This window comes from Aquarana catesbeiana, linkage group LG03 (genome assembly GCF_042186555.1).
Source record: "Aquarana catesbeiana isolate 2022-GZ linkage group LG03, ASM4218655v1, whole genome shotgun sequence".
Classification (NCBI taxonomy): domain Eukaryota; kingdom Metazoa; phylum Chordata; class Amphibia; order Anura; family Ranidae; genus Aquarana; species Aquarana catesbeiana.
Genome location: NC_133326.1, coordinates 46,913,474 through 46,931,590, shown reverse-complemented (window position 1 = coordinate 46,931,590; position 18,117 = coordinate 46,913,474). Strand labels below are relative to the sequence as shown.

The following is an 18,117-nucleotide window of genomic DNA, read 5'->3' as shown; positions in this document are numbered from 1 at the left end:
AATGCATCATGTTCTATTTTTTTTTTTTTTCTGAAACTGGAACGCCCTCGAGCTGACCACACTGGTGTCAACTAAGCCATTGGAAACCTTGTAACCTACTTTCCATGCATTTTTGATACAGAAAAAAACGCACTGGATTGCATGTGGTGTGACCTAACCCTTAGGAACCCATTAAAAACACGTGTGCAGTAACACATTTGGAATGGATCTAGAGTGTGATTTTGTGGTGTGAACCAGGCCTTAGATCATAATATTAAACCATGAAAGGTGTGTATGTTGAAGAGCACAAGACGATAATATTCCAGTAATACTTTTATCATTATCAAGTTTAGATGTGTATATAGATAGCCATGTATAATAAGTTATTTTTGATCTGTAGCAAAGTTTCCTAAATGTTTTTAATCTGTTATCCTGTTTGACAAGAGAATCCCTAATTACAGTTTCTGTGATTAACACCCACGAGTTGTACATCCCTAGTGCTGTTTGTTAAAAATTTCAATATGCTGCATAAGAAAGTAAATTCTGTTTCTACAATGTGCAGTAAAATGTAATATAACAATACAACTTTCCTCTTTTTTTTTCTTTTTTTTTAGCTGAAACGGGTCAGAGCAGCAGCCAGTTCCAAGGCCGTGCATCAGAAGTGTGGTCTCAGTGGCAGAGCCAGCATCATAATCAACAGAGCAATGATCAACATTCCCATCAACAACCGGGCCAAGCTGAGGTCTTCCAGGTGCTGTACATCTACATCTATGTATCTTTGCATTGATCAGTGTCTGCAGGAAATATACCAAACCATCAGTAAATAGACAGCATTCAACGGGCAGTAAAGTCAGAGATTGCATAAAATTGTTATCTTATGCTATGCCATATTAGCATATTGTGAATCCTGCAGCTACAATTAAAATGCTACTCGATACTACCTGCATAGATCGCTTCAATGAACCAAGCTTGTACAGAACATTGTACGGCTCCTTGCCAGGCCCACATTACACGGTTCTTGAAAACACACAATCAGAGCAAGGAATTTGTTTTAAGGGCATACATGTGTAGTAACAACCCAAGGAGAAAGATGTAGGAGATCTTTTCCTTTAAAATATTATGAAACAGCTGCAGTAATTCATTTGTACACATCATAAGAGGCTATAAAGGGAAGATAACCATTGAAATCTCAAGCACAAGCAGTTTAAAAATAGATTTCATAATTAAAAGGTCACATAGCTGAAGCCAAAAAACAGACACATTAGCGACCCACTCATGCTACCAGTCAGGTGTGTTTTCTGGTTAAACAGCGAAATTAACCATAATCTGAATATTTACATGTAGCATATAAGCAAACCAGTTTTCCTTCTCATGCATTGAGGGACCTAGGCTGGGCACTGGGGGAAAAAAAAAAAGAATAAGCCAGCCCAGGATAACCCCTACTACAACCAGCATGTCCCAGTATTTACTAGGGTCCTAGGACATCTCAGCTCTACTGGGAAAAGTCTTAAGTATTTTTGCTAGCTTTTTCTCTTTATTTTTTTGTATCAATCAAGATTCTTCTTGACATCACTGCTAGAGCTGGTCTCCACAATTGCAGCTATCCAGAGTGGTTTATAAGGTTGAGGTTTTGGAGTGCCATGCCCTGCTGGACTGGACATGAACGTGCAGATTTCCCTGGAAGTGACCTTCAGACATTGGATTCCACATAAGGAACTTTGCATACTCTGTTTTGACAAGTTAGTGCTTTCTAGGTCTAGAGCCATTACCATCTTTCTGGGGCTCTATACCTCTAGTCTTTCCCTGACTACTCAAGTTCTCTCTCAGGCTGGGTTCACACCTATCACCGATGCGGCTCCCAGCAGGGGTCCTGTGTGTCCTGGTTCACCGTTTCAACCTGCATTTTTGGCTGAATTTGGAACTGAAACGGACCAAAAGACGCACAGGGCCCCTGTGCAAATTTGCCCCGGAGCCGTATCGGAGATATGTGAACTGGCTCCATAGAGAGCCATTCACAATCTCCTGCTATTGCGAATTGGATGCCGAGATCCCGCATCCAATTCGCAATAGTGTGAACCCAGCCTTAGTGATTGCACATTGCTGATCACTCCTGTGGAGATATCAGTCAACATGGACTCTAGGGGATATTGTCTTCCTGATAGTTCAAATGTCTCTGAAATTCATCTGGATCTCATATTTTACAGAAAGAAGCTCTGGAGGCCTCTCATCCACAATAGGTAGCTTGAACCTGCATGGTTCTGTGGTAGTGTAATTCAGGGTTTCATTGCTGTTCAGCCCCTTTCCTTTGATCAGAGAGAGTTTAGAGACACACAGGAGAATTGTGTGTCAAGGGGTCAGCTTTGCTAAGATGCTGCCCTTACTCCAGTTACTTCCTAGACTATCCTAAACCCTTTCCTTTCACTGTTGTGGATCAAATTTCTTACAAAACAATCTTACCCTGAGGAGCAGGTAGTGCCTGACTTGGTGTTTCAGTCAGCTGGGGTTGGGGAGGATCTTTGTTTCCTCTTTCTGAAAGGTCAGAGAACCTCTCATCTCCTGGTCTACATTCTGGAGTACCAGGATAGATGGTCTCTTCTATTGAAATATTCTCAATGCACACATTCCTGGAGATGGTTGTAAAGTAGGTGGGTGCTGTTGCGACAACTGGCTGGAAATTGGAAGCAGCATAGAATAGGAGATATGTCACCAGGGATCTCTGAAAAAAATGTCTAAGAATTTTATGAAAGGATCACATCATAATGTAGAACAGTGGCATTTCGGGGCCACACAGGACCCCTCACCGGCCTGAAAAAGGAATCTTGACTGGCCCCAAAACGTTGCTGTTTTACCTTGTGATGTAATCATGTAATAAAACTCTTGGACATTTTTTCAGAGATCCCTGGGGTGCTGGCGACATGTCTCCTATCCTCCTACTTCAAGGGTTCATATCTTGGACGGGTCTCCTGACAGATAATGGTGGACCAGGTTGCAGGGTTGATGTGCTTCTACCATAGAGTGGGAACAGCATGTCTTGATGTGGCAAGAATGGTAGCTTAAATCTTGGCTTGGACACAACTCTGTGCTCCAATCCTGTCCCTTCTGCTTTTTTTTAAGTGCCGTTTTCGAATGGTCATTTCCCAACTGCCTATTTCCTGTTGTGAGGATGTCAGGGAAAGACTAGACTCCACAATACTCTGGCCTGTGTGCAGGTGGAAAAATAAGTGGTCCAAGGGCTTTGTGGGATCTGAACACCCAGATATAGGTCCCTCCTTCTTGTTTGTTTCACAGACTCAAGAGGTAGACCTCTCTGGGGATCTTCCATGCTTGCTTTCTACTCAGGCAAAATGTTCTTGCTGTCCTCATAAATCTCCTGACCTTTGCTTCTTGGAATCTGAGGCTTCATTGGATCAGGGAAGTAAGAAGCAGCACTAATCTATGATTCTTCAAATTTCTAGGATAGGCACGATAGTCAGCATGTTGCTTTCCCTTAAGGTTTTGCCACAGAGCGCCTCTTTGCTGATGAGTATGTGTTGAGCTTGACTCCCAGTTCTTCCAGTTGCAGTCCTTTTTTGTAAGTAAGGAAGTCTGCCTTCCATTCTCTGCCTAACCTTTTATGGGAACTTCTCATGCTCTTTTTTTTTTTTTTTTTTTTTTTTATTTATCAACGGAAACAGGTTCACAGGAACCAATACAGCATTAAATAACATCACAGCGATGAACATTGCAACATAAACAATTACACAGATAACAGAGAAAAACCTTGTTTTGTATACATTGTGGATTTCTTGAGCTGACATGTTACTTAAGGTTGGTGTTTTTTCAAAGGTGTAGAGTTTGTAATATGTCCTAGAGCAAGGTGCAGCACAGGCGATATCTATGTTTCTCAATCTGTATCTTTATTGCAATATAGTTATCTAGTGAGAATAGTCATGTGAGGTCTGTAAAAAGCTCCTATGTACACTCTGCCTCCTTCCATTTTCTCATTTTCTTGTGGAACAGAAAGGGAAAGATAGCCTGTTTTTAAATTACAGACTAGAGATCAGGAGGGGGTGAGTAGAGGTGGGAATAGGGAGGAGGGGGGGAGTATTCGCGAACATGGACTCCTCATTGTGGCCTACCGAGAACACTCATCCGGTAATTGGTCGGAAGTTTAATGTAAGAGGGTCCTATAAATAATTCCAACCCTGTTCAAGTATTCGGGTCTCCTCTCCTGAGGGCTTGTCCCTCTTCTGAGTATTGAAACATGTTCCATAACTGCCATGTCCTGGAGTATGTTTCGTTTCTGTTTTGGTTCGTAGGGATTAGATCTTCCAATTTGTTAATTTCGTCTATTTTCCTAAGCCAGTCGGCAATGGAAGGTGCGTGGGGAGACTTCCAGTTAAGTGGAATACATGCTTTGGCTGCGTCAAGTAGGTGTCGTACGATTGACTTTTTTTTTTTTTTTTTATTCCCTTATTTTGACACTGAGCAAATGCAGACAGTTACATATTCTGTTGTAAAACAATGTAAGAGACAGGCAGGTGTGATACAGGTAAATGATTGCAAACAGTTATATAAAAAAAAAAACAACAAGGTCAACAGTTCTGGTTATTAAAACAAGCACCACAGTTAAAGTTTGTGGGGGTGGTTCCCCGAATTATCAATACTGTCAGTGAATGAGACCTGAGAGGCGCTCTAGGTTCTGAGTTGTTTGGCTTATATCTAACTTCCTTGTCTATTAGTCGTTGTCACTCAGTGAGATACAATATTTTCTATATAGTTGGTAAAATGGGGGCTAAAAGACTGTAAAACCCATACATGGGACACATTGAACAGGTAATGGTTAACTAGATTTTCTTTATATCTGGACCGTGCAGGATCCCAAGTATGAGGATGCATAATATAAAGACTAGTGTTCCCCGGGGTAGGAGAGAAATATAACGGGGTAGGAGGGGGCGGAGAAGTACAGAAGAAAGGGGGAACAGGAGGGGAAGTAGAAGGGATAGGAGTGAATTAGTACAGAGGAGAGATAAAGACAAAATGTGGAAGTGCAGTATAACAGGGTAAAGGGTGGTGCCCTCTGCCTGAGATGTGGTGCTAACCCGTTGAGTTAGCTAGATTGTGCCATTTCCTGAAGATAGGCTTCCGTGTAGATAAAGTGCTGCCAGGGTCTCCAGGTCTCTCGAAAGGTCTCCTCTCTATTGTGCAGGGTGGCAGTAAGATCCTCCATATCCCTTAATTCGTTTACTTTAGCAAACCACAGGGATAACACCGGTGGTCTCTCCGATCTCCAGCAGAGAGGAATGCAAGCCTTTGCGGCATTCAGAAGTTGGATGGTGAGAGAGGTCTTGTATTTCTTAATGGGTCGTTCTGATAGATGAAGCAAGCAGGCTGCAGGATCGTCTTCCAGGGAAACACCGGTGAGATGTCCGATCGTGCGTGCCACCCCGTGCCAGAATGGGGCAAGCTTGGAACAAGACCAGAAGATGTGTAACATCGTCCCCTCCTCAGAGCCACAGCCCCAACATAGGCCGGGCACCTGAGGAAAGAAACGATGCAGGATGGCAGGTACTCTGTACCAACGTGTCATGATTTTGTAACAGGTTTCCTGAACCCTAGTGGCAATTGAGGATTTCTGAGCGAAGTAGAGAATTTTTTGTCTCTGTACCCCAGTGAATTGGACTCCAAGCTCCGCCTCCCATTTGGAGAGGAACTGAGGAACGTACCCTTCCTCTGGCTGAGTTAAGGATGAGTACATCAGTGAGAGACAATGTCGAATCGGTTCCCCACGATGGCAAATGAGTTCCAGTTCAGTGAGATTACGGGTAATGCCTGGTTTCCTCAGACAGCTGCGCAAAAAGTTCCGCAGCTGGAGGCCGCTCCAAAAGTCTAGGGGGTGGTCTGTCACCAATGCTCCAGCTTCTAAGGAAAGTTGGCCATTAGGTCCCAGAAAATCGTGTAGGCGACATTTAGCGCCCATTGCCAGTCGTTTGAGTTGTGGACTCTGAACTCCAGGTGGGAATTCCGGGTTGCCTATGATCGGAACCATGGGAGATGGCTGCGGGGACACTGAAGAGCGCCGGAAAGCATCTCTAACCACTGTTAGGGTGTTGCCCAGGGTAGGGTGCTCCATTAGGTCCTTGGGGAGTAGTGAGGTAATCCAGGGCCAACTCATGGCCGACCCCCCGGAGTCCTCCTCCTCCATGGCGACCCAATGCTTCGCCTCTGCGTGACAGTGCCAGTCCACCAACCTAGTTAAGTGGACTGCTCTGTAATAGGCCTTTATGTCCGGCAGACCAACCCCACCCCTGCTTTTTGTTAGGTAAAGGAGTTGGAGTCTCACACAAGGTCTGTGATGGGACCAGACAAAAGCCCGGAACATGGAGTCAATTTGTTTAAAGAACGCTGGGGGTAGTCGGATGGGAAGCGCCTGTAGCAGGTATAACACCCTTGGTAGCAAAGTCATTTTGAGGGCGCTACATCTGCCAAACCATGTCAGCGTCAGAGAGTGCCAGTGCAAGAGGTCAGTTTTAAGGCGTAGAAGTAATGGGGCAAAGTTAGCCGAATACAATTCAGCCGGATCTGAGGTGATGTCGACTCCTAGATAACGTATATGCTTGGTTGCCCATTTCAATGGAAAGGACGAGCGTAGACGTTGGACATTTCCCTTATCTACCGTTATGTTAAGAATGGAGGATTTTGTCCGATTAATCTGAAACGATGAGAGATTACCATATTCTTGAAGGGATCTAAGCAGGTTAGGGAGAGAGGTAAGGGGTTCTGTTAGAAAGAAAATAAGGTCATCTGCAAAAGCAGCCACCTTGTGGGATCCCGAGGGCTTCGGGTAGCCTAGAATGTCTGAGTTTGCCCTTATTGTGCACAGAAGAGGTTCTAGGGACAGGATAAAGATCAGAGGGGAGAGGGGGCATCCCTGACGCGTGCCATTTCGGATGTCGAAAAAGTCTGATCTCGTCTCGTTTACCCTAACCGACGCGGTGGGGTGCGTGTATAAGGAAAGGATCCACTGTAGCATAGAGGAACGAAGGCCTATGTGCTCTAGAGTTGCCCGGATGAAGGACCAATCGACGCGATCAAAGGCCTTCTCCGCGTCAGTTGACAGCAGGAGAAGGGCCCGTTTGGTGGTCCTTGCCGAGTGTATCAGGTTGACGACTCTTATAGTATTGTCTCTTGGTTCTCGTAGCGGTACAAAACCAGCCTGGTCTCTATGAATCAGATTCGGTATGTGGGGGAGCAGTCTATTGGCTAAGATTTTTGCGAAGAGCTTGAGATCCGAATTCAGAAGGGCAATTGGGCGGTAGCTCCCACAAAGTTGTGGGTCTTTACCTTCTTTCGGGATGAGGGATATATAGGCCCTAAGGGTGTCTATGGGGAATAGGTTCCCCTCCGTGAGAGTGTTGAGGGCAGAAACTAAGGGCTTCGCCAGTAAGTCAAAGAAGGTCTTGTAGTACACTGGGGTTAGACCATCAGGGCCAGGGGCCTTTTTTGCTTTTGAAGAGGCCAAAGCAGCTCCCAGTTCTTCTACAGTCAAGGGTTCGTCCAGTTCTTCCCTTACCTCGACAGGTAGTGACGGCATGCCCGAGGCAGCTACATAAGATTGAGGGGTATGCCTGCCCTCCCCAGGGGAGCCCGTGGATTGCAATTTGTCTAGGTTATAGAGGCCTGTGTAGAAGGAGCGGAGCTCCTCCGCCATATCTGAGGAGGTATTTAGCTTCTGTCCTGTAGACGATTGTATGTGTGGGATGTATGTTTTTGTACGAGGGCCCTGCAGGGCTCTGGCCAGGAGTGATCCCGGTTTGTTTGAGTACTCAAACATAGTACGACGTGCCCATGCTAGTTTCTGTTTGGTCTTCTGGAAGAGAAGAGTGCAAAGCTCCTCCCGAGCCTTCTGTAGATCCCGAAAGGTTGTGCAAGCAAGGCTAGCCTTATGTACACTTTCTAGCTTACGAATCAGTGCAATTAGTTCCTCCGTGCGTTTCAATCTGTCTCGTTTAAGTCGGGCCCCTATTTTGATCAATATCCCTCTCACAACCGTCTTGTGGGCCTCCCATACCACAATGGGGTTGGGGACCGATCCCTCGTTGACGGAGAAGTACTCCCGCAGCGCTCTCTGTAGCTCCGCACGTGTTTCCTCCGATTGAAGCAATGCCTCGTTTAGTTGCCATGAGGGAGGAGACCGAATCATTGGCCCCAACTGGAGGATCACGTGAATTGGGGCATGGTCTGAGAAAGATATGACATCAATGGACGTAGAGACTACCTTAGCAAGATCTTTATGTGACAGCAGTATGTAATCTAACCGCGAGTACCTGAGAGTAAAATGTATAATCTCTATCTTGGTTGTGGAGCAGCCGCCAAGGGTCAACAAGTTGTAGGGTGTGTAGGTCTGCCTTGAGACGCCTCAGGCAGGAGTAGGACAGATGGGAGGCTCCCCGCGAGACGTCCAAGGCTGGATCCATGGCAAAGTTAAGGTCTCCGCCAAAAATAAGCATCCCTTCCGAGAACTCCAGGAGCTCCGAAAGAAGCTTACGTAGAAATTGGGGGTGGTTTACATTGGGGAAGTAAACATTTGCGAAGGTAACCCGCAGATCAGACACCCTTCCCTTTAGGAGAAGAAAACGGCCCTGCTCGTCCACTCGCTGTGCCTCGAACACCCATGGAACCGACCTGGCCAAGATAATGCTAACCCCCTTCAATTTGGAGATCGGAGAGACACTATGGTATGCCACCGGAAAGGCCCCGTTAGTCAGCCTGGGTATGGAGTCTGCACGGAAGTGCGTTTCCTGCAGAAAAGCGACATGTGTTTTGCCCCGGCGCAGGTCAGCCAAGAGCTGCGAGCGCTTCTCTGGTACATTAAGGCCACGCACGTTTAGAGAGGTAATCTTTAGGCGGCCCATCATGCCGTCTGGCAGGGAAATGGAAGTCGATATGCGTGAGGGAAAGTCCCAAAAGCAGACACCCCTACAGGTAGAGGGCAAGAATTTGAAAAAATAAGCCGGAGGGGAGAGGATGGAGAGAGAGGGAAAGAGGAGGGGAGGAAGGATGGGGTAGGGGGAGTGGTCGGTTTCTGTCTTAGACTAACTATGGGCCCCTGATGCACACTAAAGTGTTTACACAGGAGTCCGCCCTAATGTGAGGGTGAAAAGAGCGTTGTAATCTACTCTAAAGTGAGTAGAGTTTAGGCAGTGATTTAAATAGACAAAATATGTGGAGATGTGGGGGGGGGTAGCGCCTCTGAGAATTATAGAGTGTCTAACATGAGAACCATAACAGCTGAAGAAAACCCTTCAATGATTGGTACCTGCATCATGGCTGACAAACATCCTCTGGCGTGACCATTAGATGAAGGCGTCCCCAGGAGGCTCATGGACGTCAGAACGATCCCCCCTGCCAATACAGGCAATAGACATTACCAGTGGGGTCCGCCCCAGCGCCCCACGGCCAGACCCGTGACACCAAGACCAAGAGTCTTTCACCTTCTCACCCGGGGGTACCAGGGCGAATCATGAAGGGCGAGGTTAATACCAATAGCGCAAATATAATTCAATGTAGCAATAGAATAATGTAGTAAAGCGGTAAGAAATTAAACAACAAAACATAACATATCATGAAAAGTACGTCACCAACTATTGTCACGTCCCTGGGATTGTTACCCACTATGGCCCTGTACCTCCTTCCCCCTCCTAATGCATAGCAACCTGCACATCCTTCAGAAAGAAGCTCGGGAGAGTGAGGGGGCCCAGGGGTGCCCCGTATGGCTACTAAGGTGTCTAGCAAATAGGGGGGGTACATAACAAAACAAAAGGGCAAATGAAGGGTAGACAAATAAACAGACCGGGCCCTCAGGACACTTATCTGGGAGTGGAGGGCCAATTTTTCCAGACGGTGACAAAGTTCTGCAGAGCCATCTTAAAGTGTCAGGGCTGGGGTCCAAGTCACTGGTCTCCCTGTTGCTTCCGTCTCCCCCGTCCGTCACTGATGGTGAGCCTGTGCGATGGAGGCGTTGTACCGGACAAGGCTTGGCACGAGTCCATGACAGTCCGGCCCCTTAATGATTTAGCTGGTGGGTAATGGCTGACATCCCGTAATTCCAGGGTGGGAGTTGTAGGTATGTCCGAGGGTCATTATTCCTAAGGTTGCACAAGGTAGGGCAATCTAGACAGGCCCAAGAAAGGCACCCAGTAACCCAGATTTACAGGCCACTTGGGAAGTAGGTTCTAATGTTCTTGGAAGCTCAGTGGGGTGATGTAACATAAGCGTTCATCTGGTCTTACCGGGTCTTGAGAGAAGATAGGGAGTTACGCTTCGGCGGACCTCGGGTGAGGTCTAGCAGTCTCTCGGCTAGTGGCTCGTGAGCGTGGTCTACGGAAGCGTTGCGGCCTGGGCAGAGGTGGGCCTAGGGCCTCCAGTGACAACAGGTAGTCAAACCAGTTGGGGACACTCACAGGGGGTTTGGCTAGGAAGCTGAATAGGTCTGGAAGTTGGTCTGGAGAGCGTAGGTAGAATTCTGCTCCCTGCCTCCGCACAATTAGGTGGAAGGGGTGACCCCAGCGGTACGTCGCCTCTGCCGCCCGGATGACCTCCAGCAGTGGTCTCATAAGGCCTCGCATTGCCCTTGTTTGCCTGGAGATATCCGGGTAGATCCGGATCAATGCGCCATCAAAGTCTATGGGGCCGCGCTCCCAGGCCAACCGCATGATTTCCTCCTTTATGGTGAAGAAGTGTACCCTACACAGAACATCCCGTGGGAGGTCTGTGGCCTCAGGATCTTGAGATGCTGCGGGGGGAGTCCTGGGATACGGTGGACCCTGTCCAGCTCTAGTTCCGCTGCCGGTGGTTTTCCAAGGACCTGGTTCAGGATAGCCTCCACCGTTGCACGGAGATCTGATCCCATAGTAGCTTCAGGTATGCCGCGGAGGCGCAAGTTATTACGTCTGCTCCTGTTCTCGCCGTCATCCAGCTTTAGTTGTATGTCCACAAGATGGCGGCGAAAGCCACGCTGTTCCTGTTCTATGGCGGCAATCCGGGCGTCCGATGTGGATGCAGAGGACTCTAGTACAGTGACCCTTTCATCCACCGTGTTTACCTGCTGGCGCAGGTCATGTAGTTCCCTGGAGAGTGCATTGACAATGGATGCTGCCATTTCCTGCAGATCTTGTCTTGTAGGCAGACCAGACACAATGTCCCTAAGGGATTCCTCTATGTTACCGCCTGTCTCCCTGGTATGGCTGCAGCTAAATTGAGTGTCAGTGGTGGGGATCACAGGGGATAGAATAGGAGATGCTGACCTGTCATCTGAAGCTGGACGGTCTCCTCCTGCATTCGTTCCCGGCTGAGTGCTTTTCTTAGCTGAAGCGGCAGCGTTCGTCGGAGGCACTCGAGGCGGCGCCATCTTGGCCGAGGTGGCGGGGGAAGAGGCAGCGTGTTGCCTAAGGAAATAATGGGTTATTTCCGAACCCTTCTGTACCCCCAAGTCCAGCGGGTGTTTGCGGTCCCCTGGCATGAATTCCGGCTCTCTCTAGGCAAGATTACTGTCCGTTCTCAGGGCTTTCCCGCACAGAGCTCCGAGGTGTGCGTCCTCACTCTGCCATCGCTTGGCCACGCCCCCTCCGATTGACTTTTTGTATATACGAGAGGGGGTATCTGTAGCGTGTAGTAGGAAATACGCTGGGTCCTTCTCATGCTGTTTGCCCTATTACCTACTATTGCTTATGCTGACTTTGGTGGGACTGATACTTGGTTCCCTGGGAGGTTTCAGTAGCCAGCATTATACTCATTGGGAGTTATTTTTGACCTAGTCATTCTCTGTGTTCTTCCTAGATAGTTCTCTCTCTTTCTAGTTGAAGAGGTAAATGTCTGCTTTGACAATCATTCTAGACATAGAGTTCCTTATCCTTGTTCCTTATGGAATCAAGTAAGTTGAGATTTGAGCCTTTTCTATTTAGAGCAGATCTGCTATTCCTTTTACCAGGACATTATTTTTTATTGTTGTTCCACTCTTCTTGCTGAATCAGGTTGATCAGCTCCCTCTTATGGTCTACAGTTTGTGTCTCTCATCCATGTTGAAACATTCCCCACTGGTTATACAACAATTTGCATGTTTTTTGGTATCAGTTGAAGTTTTCTATCTTTTTTTCCTGGTCTTGATCTTCGTCTTACCAGGCAGGAAGATTTGGCCTCATCCAGTGCCAGCTTTGGCCGTTGGTCCTTCAGACGCCTCTTGAGCTGCAGGCAGTCCCCAGTTCTTATTGCGCTGGGCCTGTTGGTTGTTTGCGGTTGCAAATACCTTAGTTGGACTACATTTGGAAATCCCAACAGTGACTTTCTGTGTCCCTCAATGGATGAGAAAAAAATAGATTTATTTTGTACTGTGTCCATTGAGGGACACAGGTCCTACGCCTTTGTGTTTATCAATATGCTTTGGTACTGCTTGCTACAAAGTCATTCCATTTGTGCAAAGGATTATCCTTGGCTGGTCTACAATTGTTTTTTTTATAGTCAAAACATTTTTATTTTGTTTTGAATAGAGTAGGAAAGAATTAGAACACCTGTTGGGCTTTGGCGAGATTTCATCTTTCTTCCTGTTTTGCAGGACCAGAAGTAAAGGGAAATCTCCAACATGGGACACAAACAGCAAAAAAAAAAGAAACAAACAAAGGTTTTCACCTTTCCCTAAGACTGAAAGAGATTTCATCCTTTCCTATTGCATCTAAAATAAAACCAAACAAAAATGTTTTTGCTATATATTCAATTTAATGGAAATGCCACTTCCATTAACTATTTATTATAATGTATATCATAAAAAATTAAACATTTTGTAGTTTATTATTAGTAAAAGGACATTCATATTTCAACCAGCATCCAGCTGATTTTTGTTATTTTACTTTCTTGCAACAATGGTGCCAATACATTTCATACAGAGTTATCACTGTATTTGTGTGCTAGTTCTTTTCTCAGTATCTTCATTGAGCTTGAGTTAACATTTCAGGCATCTGCAGTACTGACTTTAGATTTCCTAGAGTGCTTTTTATTTTTGGTCATATATTGGCCAAGGGTAATAAAGAGATGCTGGGGATGCAGATTGTCTCCTTTTACATTTAGCGACTTAATCATGTGTAGAAAGCAAACTCTAACTAAAACCAGCCATAGATGGATTGAATCTCGGTCAGTTTAGCAGGGGTTGGCTGAAATTTGATCCATCTCTGGGCAGGCTGGTTGTACCCAAGTCAATCCGGGAAGGCTTCCTGCCGGCAGAACACAGTAGCGCTCCACTCGTGGTGAAAGGAGAGAAAATTGAATCATCTATTGCTTGCCTTAGCACTCAAAAAGTTAATAAAATGGACAGTCTGTATATTTAGAGAACAGAAGCAGGTAATAATAACCAAATGTATTTGCCATAATTCTTGCAATGCATACAACTGACTAACACAAGGCTTTTCTTCTCAACTAACATATTTTACTTCAATAGACATTTGTGTTTTGTAACTGGCTGTCACAACAATAGTGAAAAATAGTAATTCATGTGCAAATCTTGTTTTTTTCCCCCAGGACATGCTCCCTATGTCTGGAGATCCCACTCAAGGAACTGGTAATTATAACATTGAGGACTTTGCAGACCTTGGGATGTTTCCTCCGTTTTCTGAGTAAAGTGGTGAAGAGCGTGACCCTTCTGTGTGTTACTCATCTTCATATCATATCTGTACAGAAAGACAGAATCCACCAGACTGCCGCCTGCTCGCCACAAACATCTGCACCATCAGTCTCTCAGTCCTTTATGTATTCTCATCTCTGACTAGCTGGGAGATGATTGTGAGCCCAGCATATCCTTCACTGCCTCAGACTCCAAGTCTCCCATATCTTTATTTTAGACTGCTCTCCTGACAGCAGAACATAAACAAGGTTTGGAAAGGAATGATGATGGATTGTTACAGAAAATGCTTAAATACTTTATAGATGGAAAACAATCTCCATATAACGAAGGCTTCTCGTTATATTTGACTTCTCAATGTGCAGGGAGCACTTTGCAATCTTCTCTCTATTATACAACAGTGAAAAACAATTCAAGATGATTTGTGTTTGTCCCTCACCTTGCCATGGCATACTCAACATCTTTATATTGTGTCTTCTATTGTCTTTGAAAAATCTGCAGAGGACTGGGCAGCGTCTTTGTGGCTGTGACCATTTTCACTCACTGTCGAGCTGTCATGTTAATGTGAACCGTATACATTGTGTATTTTGTACTATTACTACTGAATGTCATGTACTAATATTAGATGCATAGTCTTACTATGCTAGATTTTGCTAATGTCATTTCATTAAAAGTGATACCAGCGCTTTGTGTTGTGTGTAAATTATTCAGACGCTAAAACAGATTAGACCGTTGTAGCCAGTCTCTGTTAATTAACTGCAATTAATAGCTATAAAATAGTATTTCTACTGTAAGTTAGTTCTGAGTTAGGTTTGTTTTCAGCACAGAATCTCGTGTAAGTCCTGTAGCTCACTGATCCTTTTCTGAAACCTTAATATCTAATCCTTAAAATGATGGCTTGATTCCTAATACTGCTAACATTTAAAGGAAATATATAATCATAGTATACACTTTCATGTTATAACATCAGCCCTGTAATAACGATACAAACAATCATTATTTTTGACAATCCTATATAAGCTTACTTGAAAAAGTTCCTTTCATGTTGTTAGTGCTGCCTGTCTACTGGCTGTCTCTTTCCACAACTCCGTGGATTCCCTACGTACTTTGCAGCTTCTGCTCCGCTGTTTGCTTTCAATTTGTAAGGACTACATATCCCATGGTACCTCGCTGCCTGCAAGCCGTGATTCCTGTACTGACTCCACCTCCTGAAACTCCTCCTCTCAGCACCTCTGTAGTTCAGAAGGCTGGCTCTGTGAAATGTATGGCACGGCAGTGCCTATCCACAGAGCATAGTAAATACGTCACAGAATTAAATTAAGTAAATGTTTGGGGATCTTCACAAAATACGTTTAGAAACTTCAAGATTGTTTCGATTAAATTGATTGTTTTTTTTAATAACAAACATGTCATACTTACCTGCTCTGTTCAAGGGTTTTGCACAGAGCGGCCCCAATCCTCCTTTTCGGGGGTCCCCCCGGAGGTGCTCCTGGCCCCTCCTCTTCATTGAGTACCCCCACGGAGAGCTGCTTTCCATGGGGGCACTCGTGCAGGCATGCTGTGCTTGTGCTCGTTGCTGAAACAATCGGGTTCAAGTATGAAAAAGGGGGGCTCTGGGGGGCAGCTGCAGCACAGAATAGAAAGCATTAAGGTAAAAAAAAATGAGGGTTTACAACTCCTTTAATAAGAGTAGAGTAGAAGTAACTGAAATTATCACATACCTGGCGGAGGCTGAGTAGCTGCGGAGGCAGGCTTCTTGAGCCTCCTGCCCAACATTCCTGAAGGTGGTGATAGAGTGGCATGAGTGCCAGAGTTTGCAGGCTGGACTAAATCTGTGTTGCAGCCAGATAGAACTATTTAAAGCTTTTTATTAAATTTTCAAATATGAGAAGCCTTGCGGCTTCACTTCCTGGTTCCCTACTGCGCATGCGCAACTTGCGCTGCGCTATCCCACTGATCCCTGCTGTTTTCTGGGACCCGTGTGTCTCCCAGAATACAGCTGGGGGGGACGGGAAGTGGCGTAGATACCCGCAGGTGGCTCGGGTATCTATGCCCAGAAGTGGGAGCAAAATACCTGTATTAGACAGGTATCTGTTCCCCCCCTCCCTCCTGAAAGGTGCCAAATGTGACACTAGAGGGGGGAGAAACCGAAAAAGCGGAAGTTCAATTTTTGTGCGAAACTCTTTAAGGAAAAGATTTATGTTTTGGTGATGATTGATTTATATCTCCACTGGTTTAACTTAGTCCCGTTCTAACTGAATTTACTAATGAAAGTGTAAAGAAGTTTAATATTTAGAAATATGGGATGTGCGGTGGTCAATTTTTTATTGTTTTTTATATTCTAATCAGCCTGAATTTTTTTCAGTTTAAATAATAAAAGGTTCAACTGTGGGTTATACTGTAAATTTTTACAGGTTGACTAGAAAACACCTATCACGTACCCGGTGATGACTGGATTGTTGTGGAGGCCTCTCTTGCACCTCCTGCCCAACACTCCTGAAGGTGGAGACATAGAGTGTGAGGTCACAGAGTGGCATGAATGATGGAGTAGCTGGCTGGAAAAGTTTGCTCTTTAGGTGGATGAAGATGGGGGTTGCATTCCTAAGAACAGGATACTGAAGCAGCTTGGCACCCGAGCAGAAGATGGTAGCAGAGCTGGTATGCAGGCAGCGACCAGCGGCAGCTGGGCAACAAGGGACCAAGTGAGCATGCAGAGCAAGTCCAGCAAGCAGGCCAAGGTTGGTAACAGGCAGGCAGCACAGTACAGAATCAGCAGGCAAAGGAAAGTCCAGTAAACAGGCTGAGGTCAGAGAGATCAAGGTTAATGTAGGAGCAAAGGCAAAGTCCAGGAGAACGCTGGGTCATACACAGGTAAGCAGGTTCAATGGATCGGGTCTCAGGAATACAGGTACAAGCTGAAGACCATTCAGCAACTGCTCATGGTGACAGACCAGTTTAAATAGGCCACTAATTCGTATGTGCGTATGTACCTGTGTGAGTGCGTGCATGAATGTGAGCATGATGAACTGGAATAGTACATCTATTACCTTTTTGCCTAGAACTATTAGCATGTAAGCAATGCACAAATATGAGCATAAGATCGTAGTGGTTTTCTGGTTCTGGGAATCTGGTTGACTTTACAACATCTATTATCACAACTTGCCATTTGTTCCCTATTTTAGTTTGTGCTTTGCCCCTGTTTCAGGCCCTGTATTGGTATCTTACCACCAAAAAGAAACCCAAAAATATAAAGACAGATAAGTTTGTAAAGAAAGGGTTAGCAATAAACATTCTTTGACTAATGAGATCTATACAAGGAATGCATGCCTTGCTCAATTTCACTGTTTGTTTTTATCCCGACTAAGCCATTTCAGATATATACAATGTGTCATCAGCTCATAATATGTATTTAACCTGCATTAGACAGCATATGAATAGCAGACAAGAAAAGAAAACAGCCAGAAATAAATGCAAGCAATGCCAGAAGAAAGTATACTTACACTGCTTTATGAGAGCCCAACCAGTAGCTGCAGTGCTTTGTACCGGCTGTGTTAATTCAAGCAAAGATTAGTCATGACATGGAGTCTATTGGTCCAAAAGTCATGTTTTTCATCTTCCTCCCTAAAAGGATCATTTTGTGGTTCCTGGCCATTCCTTAGGATAATCTGGAACATTCACTGGTTCAACAGTACGGTACATGTTATTTTACTTCAACCCAAACAAATGGCAAGTATCTTCATACTACAGTCTATGGACGAAAAGTTATCAGAATAAGAACTATAGTGCTGGAGAGGGCCATTTCTCTGCACACAGCTTGTAACCTCATGATAACTGAACCAAAAGCTGGGCAGCACAGTGTTGTAGTGGGCAGCACCTTCGCGTAGCAGCAAAAGGGTCCCTGGTTCGAATCCCAACCAGGACATTGCCTGCCTGGAGTTGGCATGTTCTCCCTGTGCCTGTGGGGTTTCCTCCCACACTCAAAAGACATGCTGGTAGGTTAATTGACTCCTCTCTAAATTGGCCCTAGTATGTGTATGTATGAATATGAGTTAGCTCCTTAAAGGCGGGGACTGATGTGAATGTACAATATATATGTAAAAGTGCTATGTAAATTGACGGATGCCTGTACCTAAAATATTTAAATACAGTAAATAAATAGATAAAAGCTACCATTAAGTCAGCCATAGATGGAGCTATTTTTTTCTTTCCTGCAACTATGGGTTGCAGAAAAGAAAATTGCTTTATTCCCCCATCAACACTGTCAACTTGGGTACATTCAGCCTGCCCATGCATAGTTCGAATCTCAAGCAGGTACTGCTGAACCAGCTGAGGTTTGAAAAGTCTATGGCCAGCCTTAGCTTGGCTTTTGCAAGAAAAGTAGATAATTTCAGCCTCATTTTGACATGCACGGAGAATAACATCCTTTTTTTTGCATTTTGCATATACTCAGCCATATTGGCCAGGCTGTGATGTGAATTAAAGGTAACTCTAAT

At 45.2% G+C, this 18,117-nt stretch overlaps 1 protein-coding gene across 4 annotated transcripts in view; it reads left to right on the top strand.

The window, feature by feature from the left end:
- The window catches only part of ARNT2 (aryl hydrocarbon receptor nuclear translocator 2), a 199,302-nt gene extending 184,993 nt beyond the window's left edge, over positions 1–14,309 (top strand). For all 4 annotated transcript variants that reach the window (XM_073618473.1, XM_073618474.1, XM_073618475.1 and 1 more), the window contains 2 exons: positions 594–730; positions 13,525–14,309. In XM_073618473.1, coding sequence (XP_073474574.1) covers positions 594–730; positions 13,525–13,623 — 236 coding nt within the window. In that variant the 3' untranslated portion in view covers positions 13,624–14,309. The remainder of the gene's footprint in view (positions 1–593; positions 731–13,524) is intronic.
- Positions 14,310–18,117: the final 3,808 nt, after the last annotated feature.